Source organism: Cyprinodon variegatus, unplaced genomic scaffold (genome assembly GCF_000732505.1).
Source record: "Cyprinodon variegatus isolate N-32 unplaced genomic scaffold, C_variegatus-1.0 Scaffold359, whole genome shotgun sequence".
In the NCBI taxonomy this organism is placed as follows: domain Eukaryota; kingdom Metazoa; phylum Chordata; class Actinopteri; order Cyprinodontiformes; family Cyprinodontidae; genus Cyprinodon; species Cyprinodon variegatus.
This window is the reverse complement of record NW_015150812.1, coordinates 226,987-252,694: the sequence shown is the minus strand read 5'-3', so window position 1 is coordinate 252,694 and position 25,708 is coordinate 226,987. Positions and strand designations below refer to the sequence as shown.

General features: G+C 36.6%; 1 protein-coding gene across 2 annotated transcripts in view; it reads left to right on the top strand.

Moving 5' to 3' along the window:
- The window catches only part of kremen1 (kringle containing transmembrane protein 1), a 78,964-nt gene that overhangs the window by 29,107 nt on the left and 24,149 nt on the right, over positions 1-25,708 (top strand). For both annotated transcript variants that reach the window (XM_015386205.1, XM_015386204.1), the window contains exons 2-3: positions 4,489-4,651; positions 16,307-16,398. In XM_015386205.1, the coding sequence (XP_015241691.1) occupies positions 4,489-4,651; positions 16,307-16,398 (255 nt within the window). The remainder of the gene's footprint in view (positions 1-4,488; positions 4,652-16,306; positions 16,399-25,708) is intronic.

Sequence of the window (25,708 nt, the reverse complement as noted above, 5' to 3'; positions counted from 1 at the left end):
TAATTCACATCCTCTAACAGTACTGCACCGTTTTACTTTATACGATGCTACAGTTTCAGTTACCATCGTGGTTAAACTGATCCTATTGCACTTGTTGCTTATAACTGTATTATAACATGGTTTTATCTTCAAAATCCTCAATATGTAAGTGTTTAGTTCCATCTGCTGACAGGTGCATCTATTCAGATGTGAGAAGTGTGCGTTATTATTTTACCTTGTATGTCCTCTGGGCGTGGGCCCGATTGTAATCACTATCCCTGTTATATCTCCTTTATGTCAAGATTTTAAGGGCGTGACCTTAGTTCCCTCTTCATTAGGCTGTTTTTATGGAGTTGTGTTGTAGCTCAGCCAATCTCAGGTGGATTTATGATCTGATAGAGGATATCCTTGCATGCCAAGGTAGCATTCATTTGCACCAAGAGAGATGGGAGACATTTACAACAATAGTGGCATGAAAATTGCAGAAACTTGACACCCCAGAGCTCCTCTCCGGCTGCTGAACCGCTGTCAGCCAGACGATGGATGGTAGATAAGCTCGGCTAAGCAACACAGCCAAAACAAGCTTAATTAAAAGCAACTTTGGCTGTCACACTGAGAACAGTCAGGGGCTCTGATTCGCCATAAAATGAAGTGTTACTTCAGCGGTGCATGCAGAGAGCTGGAATGCATGTTGGAGTGCAAGCTAAGCTGTTGTAAATAACACATAGTATGCACAGAAAATTGAATATTAGGGCAGTTGTTTACTTTAAAATGTTCAAGTTTTATATTTTTGTAACATCTTTAATGTACCACAAAGGTACTGATCAATAAATTATTTTTCTATCTGCAAAGATCAATGAAACTGTCAGAGTGCATGTTTTTTTTGTTTTTTTTTGGATTTATTTCCTTGTAGTTCCTGTTTTAGGTAAAGCCCTTTTTTGCTTTGTTAGGCAGCAGGTCTTTTCTTTATTTTGCATAGATTGTTCCTTGTTCCCTGTTTATCTTTAGCGTGTCTCTGTTGTTTAGTCATGGACTGGTGCACTCACCTGTCTGTAATCAATTAATTATCCCAATCAAATTTTGACACCTGTCCTGTTCAGGGCTATGAAATCCCTTTCATAATTTCTTATCTTTTTTATATACCACACTTAAGCTAATTACACTAAGTCAATGTAGGTAAATATAAAAAGCAGGTTTTTAATTATAAGTTTGATAAAGGGTTTTTGGGACTCCAGCAAACCAAAGTTTACTATTAATCAAGTGAACATTAACTTATTATGAAAGTCAAGAATCCAAGAAGAATCTAAAGCACCACTGTCCTCAACTGCTTTAGTTAAGGCCAATAAGATGATTCAACATGTTAAAAGATATCTTTAACACTTTTAAAGAAAAGCTAACACCACTGCTGGCCAAAAAGGACACCGTGGTCTGTCTCAAATTTGTCAAAAACCCTGTAGCTGGTTGGGACAGAAACATAACTTCGAGGTTATGCATCCTTTTATATTTGTTACTACACAACATTAGAGAGAAAGAACATTATTCTGGGAGTCTAAGGGTGGAGTTGTGACATTCTACGGCTGCTTAAATGCTTTGGGACCTCTACATATTAATGTGCTGGATTGATCGATCCATTAAGTTTGACCCATTTAGATAATGTTGCTCCACTAAGACACCCTGAATTAAAATGGCTTGTGACAATGGGCTCAAAATGGGTGAAATGGCAGGATAACCAAGCATACCAATAAGTTCAAACCCATGTGGCTCAAACGATAAAATTACCAAATATTTTGGACTTTAATCTGATTAGGTTGCTGTGCCATTGCCTGTGTGACTGAATTTCAACAATTCTGCAACGAACATTGGGTTAAATGTTCCCCACTGTTATCTTAAAGACCGATAGCCAGCTATCACAACAAGTGTGTTAGTTTAATTCAGTGAAGTTTATTTATATAGTGACCATTTACAACACATGTCACCTGAAGGGACTTTGCAGAGATATTTTAAGCAGTCACACAGTCAGATTGTTTAAACGTTTTCTATCTTAGGAAAGCCAGCTGATTGCATCAACTCGTTGAGTTGGCAGTAGTCCCTTACACTAAGCATGAATGTAGCGACAGTGGAGAGGAAGAACGCCATTTTAGCAAGAGCAAACCTCAAGCAGAACCAGGCTCAGTGTGAGCAGCCTTCCGCTGAATCTGACTGGGGTTCAAGGAGATAGAAGAAGACAGACAAAAAGAAGCAGTGATACAAAAGGTAACTGTTAACCAGCTCCACCGGTGGCCCCGTCCAAGAAAAAACACACAGCCAGGTAGATGAGCTCCAATCCAGCTCCTATGTCAGAGGATGGAAGAGAGCACAGACAGTTAGTCACAAAGAGAAACAGGAATACACTGAAAAACAGGTTAAACTCCAGAATCTAAAAACAAAGGTGTTAATGGCAGCAGCATAGCGGATATTTCTGTCCAGGATAGATCTACAGCAAAACAGGAACAGGCCAAGTGAAGTTACTATAATGATAAAAAGCAGAGAGGGCATAAATATATAGGTGGAACTTAACAAACACTGTAGAATGGCAGAATGGTGAAAAGTGGTCCCTATGTCCTTCAGCAGTCTAAGCCTATAGCAGCATAACTATAGGAAAGGCTCAGGATAACCTGATGAGCCACACTGACTATAAGCTTGATCAAAAAAGAAAGTTTTAAGCCTAATTTCACAGACTAAAACTGCTAGTTTGTTCCACAGGGGGAGGTTAGTTATAGACATAGTGCAAGGCAGTGCTAGATAGTTATTTGAATAATTATTTTAAACCTGTATTTTCTATTTCCTCATAGTATATTTAATTGAAAACAGGAATTTCTTTGTTCTTTGATTTGTTAAAATGCTTTATTCTTTAATTCCTTGCATTTTGAGATGTACCTTTTGATGAATTATTTCTTAATGATGTGGAAAAACAAAGTTGTAACATCTGAAGAACCTGGAAACAGACCGTAAATACAGTTTGCAGTAAAGCCTCTCAGGTTTGAGGGGTCCCTGAAAATAAATGTTTTCGTATTCATTGAAATGTGGAATGCGGAAGGTTAATTGTTGAAGAAGAACAAAAGATAAGACACAAGAGAGGAGGTTTTGAAACCTTGGATTTGAAAGAGAATGATAAAGAGCGATGGATCACAGCTGGCTCGCCAAGGGGAATAATGACTGTCATGTTGCAGTGCATTAGCTCATACTCAGTCCAAACAGCTTGACTTGATAAAAAAAAGGCCAGTTAACAACTTACCACATACATAGCAACGAGACCCCATAGAGACAAGCCAGACAAGCAAGTCGTCTTTCATTTTAGTCATTATTAATGTTTGATTGACAGGGTAATTGGTATAATAATAGAACCAAGAACAGCATGCTTCCTTGATTCCATCAGTGACAGCAAGCCTATTTAAAGAGTTTTATCAACACAGTACAGGATACTAACCACTTCTGTTCATAACTTTGGCAAAGTCTTCATTGTTTTGGCAATGTTAGTGACCTTAATGCACTGAAATGATCAAAAATAGTTTGAATTCTCCTTTTTTAACTCTCAAAAAAAAAGAGTTAAGCAGCATAAGCTGCTTCTAAATGTGGCAGACTGTGCTTACTGAAACTGAAAGTGGCCAAGTCCAAGACCAAGAAGTTCTTATTGCAACTTGGATATGTGTCTCCAAGCATACTGAACTTTAAAGCAGATTGGCTACACCAGTAGACTGGCTGCCATGTTCTTTGGAGATTTCAATAAACAAGGCAGTTCTTGGACCAAAAGGGAGTACAATACATGTCAAGGCATGTCTTGACAATATACACTTAAAAATCAATATATTTTTATGATTTAGTTTAGCTATTACACTATCTGAGAAAAGAAAGGAAATTCAAGTCATAATATTTAATTCATGTTTTCTCTTGTAACATAATTACAAGAGGAATTCAGTATTACTTTTTCCACTTATAAATGTTGTAAGAAGAACCCCGCAGGCTCGCGCAGCAAGCGGTGATAGCTCATCAACCCTCCATCAGGCTTTGTTTATTTGAATTCCCGTTTTTCAGGGAAGAGAACCCCTCCACCAATCATTGTTTTTCTTTGGGAATCCACATATGGTTGTTATATACTTCTAAATTCAAGCCATATTTGCCTTTGCTGTATTGCTTTGCGGCTTTTCCCCCATCTCTTTGCATGTTAGAATTAATTATAACAAGGCATTTATTGGTTTTCCTCTTATACTTTTGGCTAGAGTTAAAAAGTATTGGGCCTTAGCACTAATAAGGTCCTTTACAAGCTTTCCAGACACATGAAAATGTTTTAATGCACAGTTGTCATCTTACAGATTCCAGATATACCCAATACTAGGTGACTGTATTTAGCTGTCTTGGGCTTTTCTTTTTTACTTTGATAGATGTGTAATCTCCATTTTTCCATGTGTGTTAGTGAAGCTTTCTTTATCTCTTTATTTCTCTTTTAATTTCTCAATATCTCTTCTCTTTTAGAGTGTTACACTGCAAACGGCGAGGATTACAGGGGGTTCCAGAACCAAACCAGCCTGTATGGAGGGAAACCTTGCCTGTTTTGGAATGAGACTTTCCAGCATCCTTACAACACCCTCAAATATCCCAATGGAGAAGGAGGTCTGGGAAGCCACAACTATTGCAGGTCAGTGGATGTTAGACATACGTTTCTGTTTACAATGTCTCCCATGGGAACAGTGACCTCCACAGTTATGATTGTATACAGAGATAAGCATATTTTCCATTCATCTTTACACAATCTCTCTTTTTTCATATGTGATCTCACCCTGTGGCTGCAGGATTTAGCTTTCAGTACCGACACAGCCATGGAACAGAGTTGATTTTGTGCTTGATGAGCAATTTCTGTAATAATTTGACAAAGTTTCTTTTACTATCCTGCTAATTGTGACATGGTGCAAGACCCACAGCATTACGGTTCCTTTATCTTACTTAACATCAGTGCGGTTTAAGTTACCCATGTTTTCATACTTTGTTTTGCACCAAAACACCCTGTAAGGGTTGCTTTTAAAAGTCGAGTCTTGGTTTTCACTTACAAAGCATAACATTAAAAAAAAACAAAGGTGCATGTAGTTAATGGCAGGGATTTTTTTTATCATTATCTTTTATATTATTTTGATTTTATCCATAAAAAATACCACTTCCAGCTAGTTGTGTTGTGTGCTTTCTTGAGTGGTAGAATCAGTCTGGAGAAGTAAACAGTAACACAGGAAATGAAGCCCAGATTAAAAGAAAACTACATGGAAAACATATTTTGGCATTGCGAGTATGTTTTTTACTCCAAATCTTATTAATCAGGCCACAACCCCTTTGAATCCATATCCCGACTCCATAAAAAGATTGTCTGACATGGGTTAGAAAAGATTAACATTTAAGGATGATGCCAGCTCTTAGCAAAAAGGGAACACAACTCTTACACACAAATTGGAAAGAGGAAGGGAGGAGCAGTTTTTAAACACAATAACACATTCATTTACCTTCTCTCTCACAAGGTCTACAGTGTCATTTAAAGTTAGAGAGATAGGAGCCACAGCAAGGCCCATTTAGCTGCATGTTAACTGAGGAAAAATGCTCCTTCTTATTCTTTTACATAAACCCTTTTGTCTTGTTCTGCAAATCTTTTTTTGTTTTTCCAATATATTTCTCCTCTCATCTGTTTTTTCTCTGTATTTTTTTTCAATCATCACATCAATCATCTTTTTCTTTTTTTTAAAGATAGTTGTAAATTATTTCAAAGATCTGCCTTATAGATCATCATGATGCTCTGATCGTTGGCTTAACCAGCGCTTGTCTTTTTTAATGATTTAGAGCCTGAGTTCTGTCATACATCAAAGTGTTTTTGCATTTTTTTTGTTCACAAGGGGGCCTGCAGAGATATTATGTTCGTGAATATTTTAAACACAACGTTTAGCCCCAATGTCACAAACATGAAAACTTCTAGCAGAGTCTGTGTAGGCAGATTTCTGTCCTCCTTCCTTGCAACGTGGAGGGATGCAGTGGCTGTGGGTGTCCAGAAAGTCATTTCGGTTCATTGGTCTTCCTTTCAAGAGCAGCTGTCAGCACTACAAGCATGAACGTCAAAGCTGTGAGTTTGAGGGTTGAAGGGGGTCACGCCATAGGGTGAGTCATCTGAAATTAACTGTGACGTCCAGAACAGTGGCCTGGCCTTGATTGCCAGGCTGTTGGAAGCAGGAAAACCCTCCCCCCCGTCTCCTCAGCCCAAACCTTCCAGAACTGTTCTGGTTCTACACTCATAATGAAACAGTGCTTTGAAGTGGAGTAAGGCAAATTTGTTTTTACTTGGACAGGATGGGATTGTGGAAGATTTATGAGTTGGATTTAAGCAGAGTATAGAGGTAAGCATTGCCTGCACATTAGGAGCTTGTTAGCTCCAACTATTGGTTCAGAAAGCACATTTTCACTGTTTGGATTTGGCTTCCCATGTAGCCGCTTTGGCAGCTTACTGCCGGTTCACTTTTTTTTCAACCCCCCCCAAAACATAAGAAAAAAAAAAAAAAAAACAAAGCAAAACATTGATTTCTGTTCTCAAAGCTTAAGCTTTGGCTGTTCTCAGACTTCCCCCGCAGATCCAAACCGAACACTTCAGTGTGTGGCATGTATGCACAAGGTCACGTACTTGTCCATTCCTTCACCCCCATACATGGGTTGCTTGTTAAACAGCGTACCTCTTCATTTCTCCGAGAGATATGTTGCAGTTGATTTACCTGATCAGAGAAAGCTTGTCCATGAGGCTGACTTTCCCAGTCATGTCTCTTACCTTATCATCCAATTTGGGTTGCAAATTGCCTGATTTACATGGGGTGCAGACTGCACTTCTAATCAAACATTTCTTTAAACCTCTGCAACATTCCTAGTCTTTACCTTCCAACCACCTGATTTGTGTCTCATCCTAACTTGAAGTTCAAGTTGGTTTTTTTCTTTTAAAGCTCCACAATAGAAGAAGTAACCAAGGGGGATGGGTAGTTTCAACTTGTTTTGCTCAACGTTCAGTTGAATCTTAACAAATAAAAATGCAGAAAATGCGTTACACAAAAGAGCAATTAAGGAATTTTTGCTGAGCATGCAAGTTTTCTGGTTGGTTTTAAAATATCCATTCATTTAACGGCTCTAAAATATATTTTTTCTCTTAGAGATTGATTCCATTATTCATTTTTGTCAAAAAAAATAATTTCGGATAAAAAAAACCCAAAAAAACTGGTACAGAAACAAAAAATAATGATCTAATGATTTAGGTAAAAAGCTTACAACTGAATTGACAAAAACTAGACTTTAATATTTGTGCCACCCTTGGTTGGAAGCAGTTGGCGCTCTCTTTTTTGTCTTTTAATTGATTTCCAACCTCATGTTTTGTCATTTTGTATTTCACCTTTAGCACAGCTTGAAGCTCTCATCAGAGGTTTTGAATTCCTAGTAAATGATGTTAAACAATGAACCTCCGCCTCTATGACCTTTTATCTTTACAGCCTGCAGTAAAATAACCCAATGACAACAGAACCAACTGGTATGAAAGAAGATATATTTTCAGAAACAGAAACCCAGAGGAAAAGGTCAAGAGCTCTCATGTCAAACTTAATACATATTAAGTTGTTTTTTGGTTGTGAATATATAAGAACTCAAATGAAGTTGTCATTGAAAAACATAGCATATGCAATGACGACAAGCACTTTTTTTTAACCTTTGTAGTACGTATACTTCATGACATTCACAAGACCATCACTCTAATCAAAGTTCTAATTTAGGCTGTTTTTAACATTCAGTTCAGTCTCCGGTGCCTACAGCATAACTGGTACTGGTGCATTAGTTAGCCTGTGAAGCGCATGATGGTTCAGTAGGAGGCTTAATACCTTTGTCTGCCATTTGACCACTATTTATATGCAGGTGTGTGTACAGCAGAATTTATGAGTCTTCACCATAGTTTCTAATGCTTTTCCCTTACATGGATTAGATAATGGAGATGCCAGAGTGAATAGTGTTCCACAAGTTGACACAGGATGTCTGCTTGCTGTGTTACTACAGTATATGTATATATATTTATATACATATATATATATATATATATATATATGTGTGGGTTTGACAGTGATTTGAGGATATGAGTGATATGAGTAATGAGGCTTTTTAAGACTGATTAGTTTGCGTTTATGAAGCTGTTGCTCCACTTATGCTGTGCCATACTGTTTCGTTACATGGTTAAATCTGTGTGTGTCATATGGAGGATTCAGATTTTTTCCCAGATGTATAAAAATATCTTAAGTTTGAAGGTGACGAACAATAAAGATATCTTATCCTATCTTAAAGCAAGAGTCTACTTAAGACCAAGGCACGTTATTGCACATCTGCCTTTCATTGCTTTGGCATATGGAAAGATGCAGCCATAAGTAAATAAGTGTTGTAGCCATGGTTTCACCGTGACATTACCTAATCTGAAATGCATCCAAAAAAAGTTGAGTAAATCTTCTGGATGGGTTCTTCTTTGTTTAAACATTACATCTCCTCTCCAAGAAACGTCTTCAGTCTCACAACCCTAAAACACATTATGGCAAAGACAGCTTTTTGCCAAAGATATGCTTCCCAGGTATTCATAAAGCAAACTGTAAATGTAAGAAATAATTTTAGTCTAATTTTAACCTTCTTTTGAAGATGAATTTTGTATGTACAGTATAGCTAAAGTGATGAGGTCAGTATATAGTATAAAGTCTGATTATTTGCAAATATATTTGAAATCTGGTATCAGGTGATTTTATGGGAGATAATACTTAATTACTTAATGTATTCTAATCCATCTTACCAGCTCATTTTGTACAATTGGTTGAAAATTGAGGAGGTTAGATTCATTGTGAGATAAACTTTTTGTCTTTTTTTGAATTCAAGCAAATTAATTTGATTTAAATGTACTCCAACTTTGATTTAGTTAGTTAAAGAAGTGTTGTTGCTACGCTGTCTTTTTTACATCATTTATATGAAAAACAAATGAAATTAAGTAGAAGCCGACCAAGGTTTTAAGCTAAATCTTTTATTTCTTTTCTCTGAAGAACATAGACTTAAAGCAAAAATATTGCATCTTCAGCTGGATGTTAGAAAGGAAAGTGAAAGATGGATAACTGGCCTGCAATCAGTCCAAAATCCCTGTGGACAATTGTGGAAGGAGCTGCGGTCGGCTTTTGTGAAATTGACTCTTGTGAAATTGATGCAGTTCCAGCAAACAGCAATGAAACATTTGGAGAAACTATCAGTCCACAAATGAGAGAGGCTTCCATATAACATGCTTTAAGGCCATCATAAATGCAGGGTATAGAGATCAAATATTAATTTGTCTTGTGGTCATGGTTTTAGTTTAAAATAGCTTTTAAAAGATGTTTGAATAGGCTGCTTAACAGCTTTAGATGGTGTCGATATCCCAAAATGTTTGTTCACACTTTTCAGTTTGACTGTTGTAAATATTAAGTGGAATTCATATTACATTTAATAACAATAAAATGACAGTTTGAATTGTTTCTGTTTTTATTATTTTGTAAAACACAATGATAAGTTACAATTTAGGCACAATATGCGGTAATAAAATGAAGTTAATTGCCATTTTCTTTATGGACACTAAGCTGATTGTATTAAATCCCTGACTTTGTAGCAGTCAGGTGGTGATAATGTACATGAGGAGAACTTTCTATTTTAACCAAGGGAGGTTCATCAAGAGAAAGAAATGAAAATGTTTTTTCAGAGGATGGATGCAGAAGGGGACAAAGCTAAACACAGAAGCACTGGACCAGTATGATTTTCTATGAATGTGGCGTAAAGGAGCTGCATATTTCCAGACCCCTATGGATTAATGTTGCTTTGATGTGCCAGTGGAACTTTTCCCTTTTTCTGCTGTCTACTAACATCACAAAACAATCACCCTCCTTGTTGTTAGCCAGTCTGATTTACGATTTACTAAGGACTGTAGCTCAGAGTTGTATAACACCTTGCGCAATAACCTATGTAGATGCAAATACCTGCAATCGTTATCACTTTAGCTCAGTCGCCTCCAATAATACTGTAGATACTTCATAATTAATGCACTTGCAATGAAAAATAAAAAATTTGCTTGTTTTTTTAATTTGATTTATTTATGTAATTACAGTTTCTTCTGTAAAGTTCACTATTGTACAATTAGCACCCCCATTGTGTGTTGCTGCTGTTGATAATTAATAATTTCTCCACTGTGAGATCAATAAAGTCTATCATATCCTGTCTTATAACATTTTAAAAGGATTTTCATTACAGCATGCTGTCAAGGTTCAGCTTTGGCCTCTTGAAAGCCTAGAAGTCTAACCAGTCTATACATTTCTTCCAGATGCACAGCATCAGAGAGCAGCTTGCATGCTAATTAATCCAAGTCAATTAAAGAGTCTTCTCTTATGCAGTAAATTACCCAACTCTGATCTGCGTTTGACCTCAAATCTCAACCCAGACAGGCCTCTCATCACCACTTTGCAATCAGCATTTCTCCTCCCACTGAAAAAATGAGGGAGGTTGCGCTTTCATCTGCTTTTTCCATGTCTGCTAGTTAAACTAAACAAAAGACAACCTGGAATCTGACTAAATGTTTGTTTTCTGAACACTATTATTGCATGTTATGACCACTTTTCTGCAAATAGTTTGATAGTAAAGATTTTTCTGGATTTTTATAACTTACTTTGCGGCGCCGGGCGTTTTTTAAAACTGATCATAAATTTCTGGGTGACGGAAAAACATGTGAGCAGCGGCCAGCTAAGAACAGCTGTTTTTTTCTGCTGTGCTCTGACGGACACCGCTCCTGCTTTCAAGTGCACAGCTAAGAGAGCCAGTGAGGCACTCTGACTATAAATGGCTGTGTATCGAAATGTGTGGCTCACTCTGAGCAAAATGACTCAATCAACGTAATTGTGCCAATTAAGAGTCTAAACATATTCAGTGCTCTTCCTCCGGGTATGGGAGTGTTTCAACAAGCTTTGCTGATCAGAGCCAACGTGGCCTGGTATACAGGAAAGGGAGTGGTAACCTACCCCCATGTTCCCTAAAAACCCACATCCCTCACACAGAGACGCACACAAAAGGGGAAGTGACATTTATCAATAGCTTGTGGGATAACATCTTTCTCTATGCTGCAGGCGAAAATGGACAAATTTCCATCCATCAAAGTCTACTTTTATCTGCTAATCCAACATTGTCTGCAGTTTACCTTTTGTTTGACCTCATACAAACAAAAACCCATCAAGAACACCCTTGAGGGCAGATGCACAGAGCAGTTAGCCGGATCTAAATGCTTGCAAATATAAGTTTCCCTGTTTTCTAATTTGACCAGTATACACTAAAGAGAAATTGCTCTAAAAAAGCTACCCTGGGAAAACGAGATTTATCAACTGACAGTTTTCCCACATCCAAATTGGTTGTGCATACATTTTAGGGAAAACCCGACCAATATTTTTCTATATTAAGGTAAACAGCCATAGCAAGCATGGTAATTCATCTGTCACCAAAACCAAAACTCTGTTTTGAAGAACAAGAGGGTGGAGTTTGTTAGAGTGGTGACTATTAAATGAATCAGTAATTAGTCTATTAGATAAGTATAGAGGTGATTCACTTTGTACTTTATGTTTAAAGAGGTTTTTTTTTTTATACAAATTTGGGATATTTTACTGCATGAATTGCATCATTTCACTGTATTCCAAAGCGCTTATTGATATTAAAACTACCATAGAAACATTTATTCTCCTATCAGATGGTCATAAAGTTTGGAAGAACGCTGATTTTCTGTACCAAGAGACAAAATTATAACAATAAACAAAATTATAATTATAATTATATACAAAATTATAACAATAAACTATTAGATTTGGTTTTGTTTTTTCTTTATGGATATATATATATATATATATAATTTTTTTTTTTTTACTTGTTCATGATTTGTTTTTACATATTAAAAACCTGAAATGTCACTTTTAATAATTGATTTAAAAATCCATGGCCTTTTCTTGCCCTACATATGAAAATAAGATGATGTGCATAAAAAAAAAAAATATATAGTATACATTTCTTTGATGGAAAACAAAATGATGACTTTGAAAGGATTTCTATCCCAGTGAATGAAAACAATAATAATAAAAATTCATTTTATTAGGGTTAATTAACACAACAAATGCAAAAGAATGTCTTATTCCATTTAGTTTAGGAGACAACTTAAAATCCTTTTTATAACCGAGGGAACAATGTGTAGACTATCTCAGCCAGCTAACTGGCAGCATGCATTATATCTTTCTGATTGCCTTCACAAGGACTTTGAGCTATTAAAGTGGTTAATTTAGTGATTAATAAACTGTAATTTACCTCGATACCACAAACCTGGCTATGGTTCTTACAGCTGCTGATTGGTTATATGATGGATAGGGTTAAGGAACCCGCCTAATTAACCTTATTAAAGATTCTGGTGAATCACACATGAAATGGGTGGTCTGCAGAGGCTTTTTTTTATTTCAAAGGTTAATTTATGTGTGCTCTCTTCTCGTTAATTAAGAAACCACATTAAATTACGTGATTGGCTTTTACACATTCCTTGGATTCATTTTTCAGAAATGATTATACCGTGTTGATAGGTGTTAAGAAGAGAGGAGACAAGTGATATTACAGTGACATTTTGTTATTGTTTGGCCCAGTTTTTGCTATTTATAGAATAGCCTTGAGCCAAACAAACATGTCTGTTCTTCCCATATGGGTGGTGTAATAAACAGAAAAATCACAGCTCATGATAGGATGAAAATAAAACTTGGGAACTTTACAGAAGATGTTGGGAAAAGAGCTACAGTGATGAGGCGTCAAGGGAACAGCGATACTTAGAGTTTTAAAGCAAAATCTATTGCAAAACAACATTAATCTTAGTTGTTCACGTCGAGCATGAAAAGGAGAGAACACTCTGGACACTGTTTTTTATCGTTAAAGAAAAGAAATGGAAACACCCTTCACAACTTTGCACACAAAAAGGGAAACAGGATAGGGCACCGCTGCAGGCCTTTTTGAAAATGCTACAATGAGCTGTGTCATGAGAGAAAAGGTTCTTGCTGTTCACAGTGAGGGCTAAAAAAGTCACTTTAGATGACTGTTTTTAACAAGCAGTGTGCCTTTACAGCCTGCTATTAATCCTAAAAAGAGATTAAAAAGCTGAAACGGCATTAAGATGAGCATTCAGTTCACAGTATGCTGGCCCGTTTACTTTATTTCTCAGCAATTGTGAAATTGCCACAAGGGTCCTGGTTTACAAAGCTGGATGATTACCCTGGAGATGTTGAGCCTCCCATGTCATGCTGCTCCTTATGGCTTTTATAAGTTTAACTGAAAAGGAAAAGCACCAGGGGCCTTGCTGGGTTATTATGATGGGTTAAAAGTGCCTTGATGAGCTTCAAAAGAGGCTACGGACTCAGACAAAAGCTTGGCTCCATCAGCCCTTGCTCCTCTTTTTGGTCTGTCTGTCTAGGCCAGAACAAAGAGCCTTTCCCTGACATCCGGAAGATGGTTTGGTCTACAATTGACTGTATGGTTAAACATAGAGGTTTTAAGATGGAGACTAGAGAAGTACCAATGTTGTTACCCATGGTGATTCAGTTTTGTAAACTAATTTGCCTTGAAAGCACTATTGGGTATTGAGCTCTGAGCAGAGGTTTGACTTTATAAGGATTTCCTTATTTTATTGTTTTTGGGCAATGCATACCCCCGTAATTGTATGTTCTTCTTCTTTGTTTATCTTTCTTTTTTCCTTTTTGACCCAAATCATTTCTCAGACCTACAAGAAAACTGATAAAACCCTGTTCCCTTTTTGATGCTGATGCATGCATAGTAAATGCAATCCTGCAGCAAGCAATTTCACCTGCGTAAAAATACAGCTGTTCATAGGTTTGTTAGGAAACTTTTGTGTATGTACAGCATTATGAGACCAAAGAACGCAGCAGACAAAACACCAGTAGTTTTATTCTAAAAATGAAAAGAGCATACAACAAGTGTAATCTACTAAGCAATGTCTTTCAATATAAAGAAACTGTGCAAGGAGAGTAATATTTAGAAAATCAATGATAATACTTTTTGTAGCCCTGAAGGAGCACTGTCTCCATCAAGTCTTTTCTCTATGCAAACAGAAAGCCACTGTGGAACGAAAGCAAGAAGTTTTGTTTAATGTTTGAATAAAGTCATGTAGATGCACGGAAGTAATTTTGGGGCATGAACCCTGCACTTTTTCAAAAGTCAGTTTAGGTCCCTTGCACTTTTTTACTGTTAAAAATACACTGATAAAAATACAATGTTACGCTACATTACACCAACACTCGTCGAGCACTAGGACCAAGCGGAAAACAGGAGCTCAGTCTGAGTTTAGACCGCCCAAAAGCTCCTGTTTGGACCGCCATCTTTTCTTGTGCTGTCACCGCTGTCAATCCTGAGAAGCTCACTTTATGAGCCACTGAATCAGGTCTGTGATTGGACGGTCACAGCGCTGCTGAGGTTCTAAGTCAAGTCCTTACACTCTTAGAGAAATCTGCTTCTTTAATTTAGGCATTTGTTCTTCACTTTGGTCATGTAATCTCGGAGCGTTTTAATATCAGATGTGTTAATTTACACGGATTTTTGAATTGGTGTCATGTGCGTGCGTTCGGTTATTAGACTGTCAGCCAGGATGTCGGAAAAACTGAAACATATGAGACTTCTTTAAAAGTTAAAAGGCTGAGATTGAAAGAACTGTGTAACAGCCCTCCTAAAACACCTTCACTGTCTCCATAAAGCAGCATATTCACTTCAAGGTCCTACGACGAATTATAAAGCTCTCAATAACCTTGTGAAGTGTATTTGTTTTATTAATAAATATTATTTATTATTTTCATTTTTAAGTTATCTCATCTCAGAATTAATTGTATTATCATCAAAAAAGGAAAAAAATCAATCTGTGAATGTGATTTTATATATCCATTCTCACAATAATTGTAAAATTATGTGTATTTAATCTACATGGATTGTTGCACTCCAAATTGTCCCTTTGATAATGTCATGCATCCATATATTTTGTCAGGTATTGTGCGCAGAGATGCAAGAGAAACAGAGGAAACAAACTAGACCTACTAAAAAACACGTTTAATTTGTATATAAGAGTTATATTAAAGAATGCTTGCGTTGCCCCTACTTCTGAAATCAAAATTTGGTCCATCTGTAGGTGGCAAAACAGACAAGTGGGGGAAGTTTCTTTGGGCACACAGAAAATCAGCCACTATCGGTGGTAGCAAGATGCTTCAGTATTAGATAAAAACCAGACAGAGTTGATTGCTTGGTGAATGAAGCTAAACCTGAGACAATCCAGGATGAAAACTGGATAGAGGCTTCCTTAAACCCCAGACAGCCTCGGCAGATGGCCGCTCACACTGAGCCTGGTTCTGCTGGAGGTTTCTTACTGTTAAAAGGGAGTTTTTCCTCTCCACTGTCACTACAAGCATGCTTAGTGTGAGGGATTGCATTAGAGTCAATGAGTCAATGCAATCAACTGGTTTTCCTTAGATAGAACACTTTGAATGAACTGTAAAGTGCCTTGAGATGACATGTATTGTGAATTGGTGTTATATAAATAAACTGAATTGAATTGAATTAAGTATGCCAGATTGTGGTGGTAGGTCTTTATAAAGCAGGACAACCCTGAACCCAAAGTGAGAAACTCTTCAACTCAAATCAGATGTATAGGTTCTAATGGACCGAAGTTCTTACTTTAATCCAAATGAAACTTTGGTGCAAAACTTGAAATTGATGTTTACAGTTGATCTCTATCTAGACCAAAGTTTCAGTTGCAAACAATTTTAGAAACATTGTATCCTTTTGTTTCTCGTATGCGTCAACCCTCTACTGAGCATTGTTCGGTCACATAAGTTAATATAATTTATCATATTTATAATTAAATATGATTTGCTGTAATTATGGTAATAATGTATGTGAGTCATTTATACATATGGTTCAGTTTCGAATTTTGCACATTTTGCACCACATCAAGCAGGTTTAAAGTTGCAGAGTTACTCTAAGACATTAAATTCACAATTTTATACCCACGAGTAATGATCGTTTTTATTAGCAGGTAATCTGCAACATAAATCCTCAGTCTTTCAAACTGAATTACTTCAGCTTATTACCTGTTTTATTTTCATGTCCATGAATGTATTTTTTAAAATGAGGAAGAAGTCTAAAGATGGCTTTTCTTTTGTTTAACAGTTTATTCTTTTTTTGGCTGCAGGAATCCTGATGGAGACGTCCAGCCATGGTGCTACATTGCCGATCATGAAGATGTGACGTACTGGAAGTATTGTGACATACCTACATGCCAGAGTAAGAGGCTTACACTCCTTTCTCATCTCGCTTATTTCCCCTTGAGGACATACTGTGGGTATGCAAACCAGCAGTTTTTAATACTGAGCTCATCTTCCCAACCTGCCATGAATGGCTCTGTGGCCTGCAATGGTTGCACACAGCAATTATCATTGAAAAAATGTTTCTAATTGCCTCCTATCACCCCTCCTGTTGCCATGCCTGGGCTTGCTTTTAATCTAATTCAAACTGTCAGTTTCTGCTTTTGTTTGTATGTATCCTAAATAGTTAAACAGGAGGGAACTGGACTTTAACTGTTTGTAGAAACTATGAAAGCTGGAAAGAACGTCTTCAAGTGTGAAGAAGTCCAGTTGCCTTTTTAAAAAAAAAAAACACAGGATTGCAATGACATGAGTGACCTAGAATCCACTTCGACATGTGTATAACTGCACCGATAGATTTTGCCTTTGGCTTGGCAGCTTGTTTTGACATGCTTCCTGTTGCCTGCCAGCTTTTGGATGTACTTTTTTTGTATTTTGTTCCCATACGTGGGTGTGAGATTCTCTCTGTCCAGAAAATCTCAGATTAATCTATGTGATGGACTCCTTGTACTTGGAGATTTTGTGGCTCTGTGTGTCTTAGCCCGTTTGGAACTAACACGCACGGAGCATGCTGTCTGTAATACCTCTAGTTCCATTCCCTTCACCTTTTTAATCAGTTACTTTGAAATGAAATACTTGGATGAATCATCTTAAGGTCCTTTTAATACCACGGATCAAAATTCTTACATGACAGGTTTCTGCAAGTGTTTCATATTTTCCATTCCATGTTTTTTTTAAGGATTTTTTTACTGTAATAATAATTTTTTTTAGAAAGGTTATGTAATTTTTTTTGTTTTTGGCATTTTTTTTTAAATCATAAAAATTGTAATATCATAAAATCTCAAAGCTGCCTCTAAATAATGATGCTTTGGGAGAACCAAACTGTACCCAACTTCCCTCATATTAACTCTATTGTCCCATTAGTTTAGCTGTTATATTCAGGCCTCATAAAGGCCTGATTTCCAGAATGAAGAAATTTCTCTCATAGAAACTGACTGATGTAATGAAGTAAAAAAAAAAAATAAAAAAAAAAGACTTCGGAATTAAATAAACTCAGTAAAGTTTGAGAAGCAACATTATTTTCTCTTAGTTTTAACTGGTCTCAGTTTGTAAAAATAGAGTGGAAATGAAACACATCTATAGGATAGTGCCAAAGGAAAACAAACAAATTAAGAAAAAAACAAACTCAAAAAGGTAAATTCTCAAAAACTGCTGATGCGTCTAAATTAAATCAACATTTTAAATAATTGACCGACATCGCTCTATTGTGATATAAGAGATGCTTGTTAATATTCCTCATAGTGTTATGTGGGTTTGGGTAGCTTTTTGTGGACTTATAATTGAAGTCATCTCAATTAGAATTCATTGTAGAGGTAATTTTCCTCTGAGCTAAATGTTTGCTTGAAGATCTTAACATGTTAGAGTGACAGGAAAATAGAAATTTTCAAGAGTGCACAAACTACGTTCCATTGTTTTCTTACTGTATATAATCAGCAGTTTACATTTTCCTTCTTTCTGTCCTTTAGTGATTTTCCCCCTAAGCTTTAGATTCAAAAATATTTTGCGTGGATTATTTGTTGTTGAGGTCTGTTGAAAGTTTATGCTGTTTTGTCGCAGCAATTACCTCCTGAGATTATTGTTGTAAAGGATCTTATTTCCCAACAAGTCAGTTTCATTCACGCTGCACATTTTATATGGCAGCTGTAAACTATATGTGCCCAGAGATTTATACACATTCAAAGATTGATAAAGGCACACACAAAATATGCAAATAATACAATAAAAAGGTAATAATCAATGAGGTTAACTGAAGAGAAAAAATAGAGCTCACCAACCAAATATAAGCTTTGTATTTCTGTTCCACTGATAGGAGCCTTGACAATAACAGTATTAAATGTTTGTCTCAAAGGGAGCCCTGTCTCAGCTGCATTCATAATCAGAGTTGATTTATTGTTTACTTTTCACTTTATAGTCTTTAAATAAGCTAAAGCCAAAGAATGAATGTATTTTAAGTACACTCTTATAAAACTAGCTCTCAGTTTTATGTCATCTGCTTCCTAAACATCAATGAATTTATATAACTACCGTAATTTATTTTACTGGTAACTCTGAATGCATGCAAGTGAATGTAGGGCAACGATCATATCACCCTTAAATCAGTTCAGCTCATATTCACACAAGCAGGGGCGGATTTAGGAAATTTTGGGCCCTAGACAAAGACAGGCATGGGGCCCTCTGAATTGAGAAGACAACACATAAACCATTACACAAACCCACTATACAGATACAGACATTGTAATAGAATAGACAAGCATTATTTATTCTATGTTTTGTCCCTCTCTTCTTGTCCCTTTTCTTGTTGTTTTCCTCTCCATGTTTTGTAGTAGCTGACTTTTCATGGGACAGCAAAAGTAAATAACACATCTTTTCTTTTCACTGTAGACAAGCCATGGTCTCCTTATCCGGTTCTCCATTTTTTATTTGTATGAAATAATAGCTGCATGAATCATGACAGCAGACAAGATAGAGGATAGCAGGAGGCTAAGACACACTTAGACAACATTTTTTTTAATCAAAAACATAATTAATAGTTGTTTGGGAATAGTTGTATTAACTATGCATGTACACAGAGTTGTATGGGGCCCCCAGAAACTTGGGGCGCAAGGCAACTGCCTAGTATTGCCTAATAGTAAATCCCCCCCCTGCACACAAGGTCTCCTGCATCCCCCTAAAACTGCGTCTTCCTCAGGATGTGCTGTTCTACATGCTTTACATTTTTAGATTACCTTTAATTGCTGATTATCAGGCTTTTTCTTATTTGCCATTAAATTAATTAGATGTGTCAAACCTTTTAAAATGGGCAGGGCAGCATTTCTTAAGGGCCAGGGTTGAAAACTTTGCTCTGAAGGAATGAGTTCCTGGAACTGAGAAATTGATAACCTGCAATCGTCTCAGTTTGATGCAAGATCATGTAAAAATATTAATTGAATTACCCCTCCACCAATCACAACAACAAAAAGTAGAAAAGATGAGAGTCACTGTAACACCAGGGTGCCTGCATAAAACTTAAAGAAATTTACGGAAAGTCCGGACTATATGTACTTATAAGACATTAGAGATGACAATCTTGTATCATACTCAATACTGTATAAAAGATAGAAGAACACTGACCACAGCAAGACAAATAAATCGCCACCATATTAACAAGAAAAAGTGCGAAAAGTAGAATAGATATGACAAGAAAAACATTATTGAGATTATTAGTTTACCATAAATGTCATAATTCTTATCTAGTTTTGGATTGGTTTAGTTTATGATCTCAGTTTCAATATTATAGGATGAATTAAAAACTATACAATTTCTGAAAGTAATACTATAAATAAAATGTCATGATCGAATCTTGCTAGTTAAATAAAACTGGACCCTTGGCCTGTTTAGTCACTTACACATAATGACAGAGGTGAGGTAATATAGAACATGTTTGAACTTGCGGTAGACTTATGAACAGTGTTAATAGGCTGACTGACAACACTAAGGTTAAACTGTTGTGATTGGTACCAGTAGGCCTGAAAAATGTCTCTCAGTCCCCTCCAGCTTTCTGAGCAGCGCACATGTCTGCTGTTTAATGGCTTTAGTCCTATTAGGACCATCTAACACTGCCTGTTGGCTAAATGGCCTTTTCTGTTTCTGCAGGATGAACCTGTCCAAGATCTATTTTGAGTCATTATATGTACAGGAGCCTCTGGGTTTCTAGTTGAATTTAACTGACTTTTTCAAACTTAATTTTCATTGTGTCAAAGTGAAACGTAGATTTGTCATTTACCCAGGTTATACATTTGCTAACATTCTTTCTTTTATATGTCCATCATAAAGAACATAACAGAATAATATTATAATTCATACTATAGGCAGATTTAGATATAAAATGGTTTAGATTTAACAAATAATTTCTTTTTCTGGTCGCAAATTAGTCAAACTTCTCTTATATAAATTGTTTCTATTGTATGAATCAAAATAAGAATGCCAGAGAGAAAAAAACACAAGTCTTTTAATTAATATGTAAGTAATATTAAATCAAATAGACTGTTTTGCTTTGCCGTATTACACCAGATAATTAAAAGATAAAATGAGCTATAATTAAGTGTCTTGTAAATACCAAACTAAACTGGCGGTGGCTTACAACAATGTGCCTCTAGGACACAATGAAGGGTGCAGTTCAGCAAAAAATGGAAAAGAACTGATGCAATCAGTTGCACCGACAGGCACAAATGTTTGGGCATGGTAGGGACTCTGTTATAGAAATATTGGATCACGTCTAAATGAGTGAAAACATTTACTTTTTATGTTGAATTAAGCCCACTTTGAGAATAAGTTCATTTAGTTTTTAAGCCCACTTTGAGCCTAAGTTCATTTAGTTTTTAAGCCCACTTTGAGCCTAAAAACTAAGTGCATTTAATGATTCATAGCATAATAACCATATTTTCAAGGAATACCAAGAAAAAAAATGTAACCTTTGTGGACATTTGTGGACATTTGTAGTTTTGAATTTTAGCCTTTTCAACACGTCTCGCTCCACATTTTAAATGAGCCATTACAACATCTTGATTCTTTTGTCTGTCTAACATTTAGCTTTGATCTGCTGGTATAATCAGGATCATTCTCCTGTCAATGGTCCAGTTATGACCGGGTTTTTATTTTTGCACAGTTGGTCTCGGTCTGTTTCAGACTAACTTATAAAACAGATGAAATCATGGTCAACTCAATATTTGCAAGGTGCCAATATGCTGTGACTGCAAATCATTCACCACCGTGCTGGAGAGTTTATAAGAGGTGTTTGTGATGACATGCTGTGTTTGCTTTTCTCCAAACATGGTTCAGTGCATCATTGTCGATGCATCGGCTTCTGCTCTTCAGAATGGCAATCACCAATAGCAGTTGCAGTGGTTTTTATGCAGTTGTGTTAATGCTTCCTTTACAAACTTACAGAGTTCTGCTTTTATAGAGGTGCTTTCATTTTCTGATGATCGCATGATCTGTATTCAGATTAATAGACATATTTTTAAATGGTAGTGTTCTCTAATTTAAGAGACAGATGTTCAGTTTTGGTTTAGACAATTCTAAACTTTGCTAACGTGTCTGCAGACCAGTAAAGTCAAGTTCTATAGGTTTCATGAAATTTCTGCACTTTCTAGTCTTTGAATGTTTTGCCATAAAACATTTTAGTTGATATCTCGTACCACTTTTTACTTGGGCCCTAAAGTAAGAACATGAGCTGAGGTTTGCTGTTAGCGGTGCATCCAGTGTCTCGTTTAGCAAGGATGGTTTCTCCCTGTAGGGAGCTTTTGACACCACAGCTTTGTCTCTTCTTTTGTGAAACCACAATCGCCACGTGGTGCCTCACCTTCTAGCACTACTTGTCCTCAGTCTGTTTAATATAACAGCTTTGGTTGCCAAGTGAGAGAACTCTGATGATCTTTGTGTAAGTTTTCTCTGTCTGCGACGGACAAGTGAAGCAGGAAACAGCAGAGGTGATTCTAGGACCAAAGGTTTAGGGGTGCTGAGCACCCAGAGAGCTGTCTGGCTAGACACAATTAATTTCTCTATTTTCTGCACATATTTTTAAACCTTGTTCTGTGTGTTTGGCTAATGACTGACTCCATCATTCACTAATGCATCAAATCTGAGACCTGAGCCAAAAACCAGACAAGCAAAGCAAAAAGCAACATTGTTTTTAGAAGAATATTCCAACCAATTAAAGCCTTTAAATCAACTCACTTCATGGAAACCTTCGAATCAGTTTTCATCAAATTATCTTTTTCTCTTTTTGTGTGCCAAAATTACCACCATGATATATGTAAAATAATCTACTGAAAGAAATTCATTTTTTGCCAGTTTACCATCTGCTGTTTGGCCTGCTGCTATTCTGTCTGTTTTCTTACCTGGTTTTTCCTGAGCTTTCACTTTGAACACACCTTGCTCCTCTGCTCCCCCTTGTGCATCTCTCCCTCTTTAGACTGGCAATGATAAAATGGATTGTAAATTCAACGATTTACTAATTATTCAGTAAATCTAAATATTAATACTGAGTTGTGGTTTTAAAGATAATTAAACAAACCAGCCTCAGACACATTAGAGCACCTCGCTGATGAACATTTCACCAACACACCATCAATAGGTGCAGAAATCTCACTCAGCATTTCAGAAAACACCTGAAATGCAGGGATTTCCTCAAAGCATTCATCAACATTAAAGTTAAGGAGCTCCATCAGGTTTGTTTACCTGTTTTTTGTTCGTTTATTATTATTTCTGATGAACCAGAACATTATTGAAATAGTTAAATAACCAAATACTGTATAGTTTTTACAATGTCACATATTTTGTTTTTTTTTGTTGTAAAAAGTGCATACAGTATTAAAAAACTCATATTTTAAGGGTGCTTTGATTCAAATTAGGGTTGCTTCAGCACCCCCATAAATAGGCTAAAAACGCCTATGCCAGGAAAAAAAAAGAAAAAAAAAGTCCTGCTGGATGCCAGAGTAAAAGGCAACAATGGTTTTTGTTTTCATTTTGTCTGGGTTTTGTTTTGTCTCTGCCGTGGTTCTGTCTACAGTTTCGCTGATGTTTGATGTTGTTTGGTTCATGGATCATCACCGCTTGCAGAGGCACCTGTACTGCCTGCCAACAGATCATTTTCTATCCAGCTGGTTTGTCTGTCACTGAGGGTCATTCCACAGTGGCGACATTGCGAGGAACTTGAGGAAAGTGTTACATGCATCTATAGAAGCACACAGACAGTCGATTCACAAAAATGTTTCATTCAAAAACTAGACTTAAAAGCAGAACTGCTCATATAATATCTTCCCTGATAAAAGTGTGTTTCTCTTAATTATTCATATCAGTTAGACTCCCGGTAAATTAGGTGTCTAACTTTTAAGATAATTAATTTGCACTGAAAAAATTACAATCTACTAAAGGTTGGTGGCATGTGTATCTTAGAATAGAAAGAAGTACAAGAGGGATTTGCTTTGCTACAAAACAAAAAAATATTTTTGGGATATTCATTAATAATTTTTATATAATAGATCAAATATTTTCTTACTCTCTACAAGGTTTGCATAGTTATATCACAATAATCCTTCAAATCAAGTGAAAGGTCTAAATAATGCACGGGGAGGCATCTGTTTTTTATTCATTTCAACCGCTATGCAGTGTTTATGTATGAAGCAAGGAACACGAAAACAGTATAAAAAAAAGAAGAACAAAAGTGCTGGACCTTAATAAATGTGTTTGATTGGCATATATTTAATTCATTCCACGTCATGAATGAGTGGAATTAATAAAGGTAATAGTTTGGGTCAAACAGCTTAAAACTGGAGGTGATTGGACTGGTTTGTGGACTCCATCCATGTTATCTAGGAAGAATCTCCTTGTTGGTCACTGTAAATCCAGTGTTCAAATTTCCAAAATGCATGCAGATACTCTCTCCTGTCTGCTTTACAAATTGGCTTTTCTATACCCAGCAAATTGGAGATCTAAACAATTCAACTTACAGTATAGGCATTTTTATTTACCTGGACTTTGTTTGTTGTTTTTTTCTTTATTTTTAATGAGATTGATATGTAAAATGTCATCTTTGCTCTTCTGATTCTCCTCTATGTGTGCCAAAGGTGCACTTTCTTCATATTTTACAGTAAATTAAATTAAGACTGAGAGAGAGAGAGAAAAAAAATATGTTTCGCTGTCACACAAATAGCTGCTAAAGCAACCCTTTGAGGATAATATCAAGCACAGCTCTGCTGCATGCCTCTACTTTGTGCTGTGATGTTCTGAAATGCTTGTTTTTGTGACAGTCTGATGATGTCTTTTCCCCAAAGCGTTCCACGCTGTAAAGGCATTCTGTTTTGGTGTGGCTCCTCTTAGCTGACATGCATTAACAATGTGCCCTAACTGAATTTGACTGACAGAGTGAAACTGCCAGGTTGAAGTTCTCGAACGTTTGCCAAGACAAAGTACCTTTGATCTGCACATTGGGAGTTCATCTGTCAGCGGCAAATAACCAGGAAAAACTTGTTATGCCGCAGAGCTTTTTCTTAACTGCAGAGACGTGCGGCAGCTGTGAACTTTTAAAATGTGTCAAACAAAGAGCTGTTTTTATAAGTATAAAGACATAGGAAGACGGGCTGGATGACACTCCATTGTAAAAAGAGAATCATAAATAGTGAGTCTTATAATAATGAAGCCTATGTAAACTCTCCAACTGCCAATTTTAACACAACTTTAATTACATGTGTTTAGTATGACGCCATATTGCTTGTTTTTGTATTGTCTGTGTGACTGACATTACCTGCCGTGGAAGGTAATGAGCCTTATTATCAAAATGCCACAGCTCCCACCTGTTTAGTGTTATTTTAAGATACATCTTTGTTTTTGAATTGCCAGAGCGCCTGCATATGAGCATTTAACGACCAGGACATCACGCTGTAAGAGGGTTCTGCTTTTGTCTTTATGGACACCAAAAAAGAAAAAGGGACGATTAACCATCTGTCATCTTGCAACAATAGACTCAACGCCAGCGACATCACATCTATCTGGCTTGGCAGCCACACCTTGAACACATTTGAACAAAGTAATGTGTTGGGGCGGAGCTTTTTTTTATTGCTGAACCTTCAGAGAAGCATGCAGCGATGAGATGTTGCTTAATTAAGACGGATTTATGAGGCCGCCACATGGCCTTTTGAAGTCGAGGTGACACCTGAGAAACATGTGAGGAATTTGTGAGTGCCACCAGATGTTCTGTACGTGTACATGCCAGGAATGCTGTTCCATGTCCACCCAAAGGCTCATAAGACCAATACCTCTTTGACCTTTCTGACCTCAACTGAGTTAAACGTCCATCTTCTGCGATGATGTACAAGCTGATACATTTTGAGGACATTGAAAACAATGTTTGCAGCACAGATGTACTTGCTGTTGAGAATTGCTTTCTCTGTTTAATTTCCTGTTTCAGTTGAGTTTTATTGATCAACAATCATTTTACAGGGTTTCTGTGTGGAGATTACATGTTGTTCTGGTTAATTTGTGGCTTTTCTCAGGCTAAACAGATTTCTTCCTGCATTCCTTCACATTTGTTGGGGGCAACTGGGAAAGTGGGAACAGAGAAAGGCACATCAGCTCTATTTATCTATCTATCTATCTATCTCTCTATCTATCTATCTATCTATCTATCTATC